Source organism: Ixodes scapularis, unplaced genomic scaffold (assembly GCF_016920785.2).
Source record: "Ixodes scapularis isolate PalLabHiFi unplaced genomic scaffold, ASM1692078v2 PGA_scaffold7__128_contigs__length_106722199, whole genome shotgun sequence".
Classification (NCBI taxonomy): Eukaryota; Metazoa; Arthropoda; class Arachnida; order Ixodida; family Ixodidae; genus Ixodes; species Ixodes scapularis.
The window spans coordinates 104,668,705-104,673,300 of record NW_024609882.1 but is presented as its reverse complement, the minus strand read 5'-3'; the positions used below and the strand labels follow the sequence as shown (position 1 = coordinate 104,673,300).

The window sequence follows — 4,596 nt, the reverse complement described above, 5'->3', positions numbered from 1 at the left end:
CATCGCCGACGGACGAACGACTCTAAAAGAAATCACCGAAGTTCTCGCTATGCACTGGACATCAGGGTCATAAATTTCATACCGCGATAGCATTGATAAAAGGTGCCGTTTCCACGGGACTACTGACGGAGGTTCCGTGATCGAATTTGGCTACGCACTCGTACTCGTAGCCTCTGTACCCCGCAGAAAAGCGCGCTTGACGAGGCAGCTGTGGCTTGTTTTAATCTGAAATAAAAAGATTGGACACTTTTTCTTTTTCAATATTCTTTTCCAGGAGCATGGTTGCGCTAGAAGCGCGCGGAATTCTACGGCTGTAGTGTGCTGTAAATAATCTAGATGGCGTTTTCAGCTCAATTTGAGCAGAGCCGTATATTGGGAGAGTTTGGCCATTCATTGGTATCAATGGAGCGAAAATCTATTGGCCGAAAAGTTGATTGACAGGCCGCTCGTGGCCAATCACAAGCCGCAAAACCTCCCCTAGCGGTGGTCGTGAGCCTCAAAAGTAAAGCAGGGTTCGGTAATTTCATTTTAGCGTCGCTAGAGTTAAAAAAGTTAACGCCTGGTGACTGAAAACTTGGTGCATGGGAGCTCTTCGTCATGGCCTTCTTTAATGGTAGAATAAACGAATGTGCACCACAGGATTCGAACGCGCGGCCACGTGCGTTGAAATGACGTAAAAAAAAAAGTGTGTAGCCGCGGGAGTTCCCGTCGTGTTTGAAAAATGGGGAGCTGCTGTGCTTTGAAATGCCAGAACAGAGCTTCCAGGGGAATTCGGTTGTTCAAGCTGCCGAAATCCCCGAGGAGGCGAAAACTGTGGCTTTTGAGAATCGGGCGTGGCGCGGGGTGGAAACCTCCCGACAGGTCACACCTTTGCGAGGTGAGGTATTGTTCGAACATGGTTAAAATTGCGCGGTGGACGCGAGTGCACTGTGACAAAACCGTGTATTTTGTGATCTATTCTCTATTGCCGTGGAAGCGTCCTGTGCGCTTTCGCTTCACCGCAGAAAGACGAGTGGTTCAGGCCTGTGGCGATCGTGCGATGATGGATTTGTAAGATCGCGTATTTTGAAAGCGTGAGCCTCTCGTCAGCGGAATAACTGTAGTGTGACTTGAGCGGCTGAATACACAGTTTTGACGTCTACCAAAACGTTATTCGCTGCAGGACCACTTCGAGCCCTCCCAGTTCCAGGCGAGGTGCTCCGACGGCTGGAGGAGGCTAAAAGCCACAGCTGTTCCGAGTTTGTTTCTGCATTCTAAAAGTCAAGTGAGTGCGTGTAACGAGAATAAGTGAGATTTTTGTTCCTTTCGTATTTACCTAGATTATGGGAGTGAATTATAAGCAATAATTTATTTTGTGTTAAGATGTTTTTACTGATATGATTTGAAAGAGGCACAGGTGACCTATAATATTCTGGACTTTGTATGCTGTTGACATCTCTGTTCCATGCCAGAGACCTTTTTTTTTTTTTAATTCGGAGGGGTCCTTGTACAAGAGTGCATGAGACACCATCAGTCAGTGTTGCAGCCTGACACAGCACAAAACCCTGCCTCATGGAAATGTAAGTCAAAATCCAATCATTCATATTCTGTTGCTTCTGTTACGTTACTGCATGAGGCATTCGTCACTTTCAGCTGCCTTGTAATGCAATGACAGCTTCACCAACTAGGTATGTGTCATGGTTCTTGCATGGCTTGGAGTGATCTCGTGAGGTGGGCAACACCCAATGGACCATTTGCAGAATTAGTGGTTCGAGAGTAAATGGCTAGAAGACGAGAGTCCCCTGGCCGCAGGCACGTCCACTGCGTCCCGTTAGCTTATTGTGTCGCACTGACCTATAGAGCTCCCTCAAAACCACTTTTGTCCCATTTGAGGATTACTTTTCACCCCTAGGTAAATACAAAGGAGCCTTCGTCCCTCTCCGCTCGGCCAGCACGAAGAGAGAAAGAGCGACAAATTCATTTATTCCATATTTCTGCAAAACGTGGATTCTCCTACCGTGTTTGCAGCAACCAGCGGGCAGCACCCCTGGAGCAGCCCTGCAGGGCGGCCTGCTGACGCAGCCGCTTCCCACCACCAGCGGGGCGTGCTTCGTAAGCATCTTCCAGGGTCCTGTGTACCCCCGTGTAGCAATACCAGCGCACTCTTTGCCGCAGGTGACCAGCGACAACCGGCGCGGCCAAGCCAGCGTAGCTGCCCGCGGCACCTTGGTGTTGGCAGCCTCCACCAGCTGGGTATGCGTCATGGTTTTTGCACGGCTTGGGGTGATCTCGTGAGGTGTGCAACACCCAATTCTCGTACTGTGTTTGCAGCAACCAGCGGCCAAGACCCTTGGAGCAGCCCTGCAGGGCGGCCTGCTGACGCAGCCACTTCCCAACACCAGCAAGGCATGCTTCGTAAGCATCTTCCAGGGTCCTGCGTACCCCCGTGTAGCAATACCACCGCACTCTTTGCCGCAGGTGACCAGCGACAACCAGCGCGGCCAGGCCAGCTTAGCTGCCCGCGGCACCTTGGTGTTGGCGGCCTCCACCAGCTGGGTATGTGTCATGGTTTTTGCACGGCTTGGGGGGATCTCGTGAGGTGTGCAACACCCAATTCTCGTACCGTGTTTGCAGCAACCAGCGGCCAGGACCCCTGGAGCAGCCCTGCAGGGCGGCCTGCTGACGCAGCCGCTTCCCACCACCAGCAGGGCGTGCTTCGTAAGCATCTTCCAGGGTCCTGCGTACCCCCATGTAGCAATACCACCGCACTCTGCTGCAGGTGACCAGCGACAACCAGCGCGGCCCGGCCAGCGTAGCTGCCCGCGGCACCTTGGTGTCGGCGGCCTCCACCAGCTGGGTATGTGTCATGGTTTTTGCACGGCTTGGGGTGATCTCGTGAAGTGTGCAACACCCAATTCTCGTACCGTGTTTGCAGCAACCAGCGGCCAGGACCCCTGGAGCAGCCCTGCAGGGCGGCCTGCTGACGCAGCCGCTTCCCACCACCAGCGGGGCGTGCTTCGTTAGCATCTTCCAGGGTCCTGCGTACCCCCGTGTAGCAATACCACCGCACTCTTTGCCGCAGGTGACCAGCGACAACCAGCGTGGCCAGGCCAGCATAGCTGCCCGCGGCACCTTGGTGTCGGCGGCCTCGACCAGCTGGGTATGTGTCATGGTTTTTGCACGGCTTGGAGTGATCTCGTTAGGTGTGCAACACTCAATTCTTGTACTGTGTTTGCAGCTACCAGCGGCCAAGACCCCTGGAGCAGCCCTGCAGGGCGGCCTGCTGACGCAGCCGCTTCCCACCACCAGCGGGGCGTGCTTCGTAAGCATCTTCCAGGGTCCTGCGTACCCCCGTGTAGCAATGCCACCGCACTCTTTGCCGCAGGTGACCAGCGACAACCAGTGCGGCCAGGCCAGCGTAGCTGCCCGCGGCACCTTGGTGTCGGCAGCCTCCACCAGCTGGGTATGTGTCATGGTTTTTGCACGGCTTGGGGTGATCTCGTGAAGTGTGCAACACCCAATTCTCGTACCGTGTTTGCAGCAACCAGCGACCAGGACCCCTGGAGCAGCCCTGCAGGGCGGCCTGCTGACGCAGCCGCTTCCCACCACCAGCGGGGCGTGCTTCGTAAGCATCTTCCAGGGTCCTGCGTACCCCCGTGTAGCAATACCACCGCACTCTTTGCCGCAGGTGACCAGCGACAACCAGTGCGGCCAGGCCAGCGTAGCTGCCCGCGGCACCTTGGTGTCGGCAGCCTCCACCAGCTGGGTATGTGTCATGGTTTTTGCACGGCTTGGGGTGATCTCGTGAAGTGTGCAACACCCAATTCTCGTACCGTGTTTGCAGCAACCAGCGACCAGGACCCCTGGAGCAGCCCTGCAGGGCGGCCTGCTGACGCAGCCGCTTCCCACCACCAGCGGGGCGTGCTTCGTAAGGATCTTCCAGGGTCCTGCGTACCCCCGTGTAGCAATACCACCGCACTCTTTGCCGCAGGTGACCAGCGACAACCAGCGTGGCCAGGCCAGCATAGCTGCCCGCGGCACCTTGGTGTCGGCGGCCTCGACCAGCTGGGTATGTGTCATGGTTTTTGCACGGCTTGGAGTGATCTCGTTAGGTGTGCAACACTCAATTCTTGTACTGTGTTTGCAGCAACCAGCGGCCAAGACCCCTGGAGCAGCCCCGCAGGGCGGCCTGCTGACGCAGCCGCTTCCCACCACCAGCAGGGCGTGCTTCGTAAGCATCTTCCAGGGTCCTGCGTACCCCCGTGTATCAATACCACCGCACTCTTTGCCGCAGGTGACCAGCGACAACCAGCACGGCCAGGCCAGCGTAGCTGCCTGCGGCACCTTGGTGTCGGCGGTCCCCACCAGCTGGGTATGTGTCATGGTTCTTGCACGGCTTGGGGTCATCTCGTGAGGTGGGCAACACCCAATTCCCGTACCGTGTTTGCAGCAACCAGCGGCCGGGAGCTCTGAGCAAACCCTCCAGCCTCTTTCTCCATCACCCGTTCCACCTAGGCTCACTGAAGATGTCTTTCTTCAGATGAGCCGGAAGATCAAGCAGCTGGAGAACGAGAATCGTCGCTTGGTGAGGCAGGCTGCCTTACAAAAGACAAGGGA

At 55.9% G+C, this 4,596-nt stretch overlaps 1 protein-coding gene across 1 annotated transcript; it reads left to right on the top strand.

Annotated features, from left to right (window-relative positions):
• Positions 1 to 721: 721 nt before the first annotated feature.
• On the top strand, positions 722 to 4,180 carry LOC120841337 (peroxynitrite isomerase THAP4-like; the record flags this gene model as incomplete). Its single annotated transcript, XM_040212216.1, has 3 exons — positions 722 to 877; positions 1,163 to 1,264; positions 4,127 to 4,180. Coding segments are annotated over exons 1-3 (312 nt in total), but the record flags the coding sequence as incomplete, so codon positions are not given.
• Between the last annotated feature and the right edge of the window lie 416 nt (positions 4,181 to 4,596).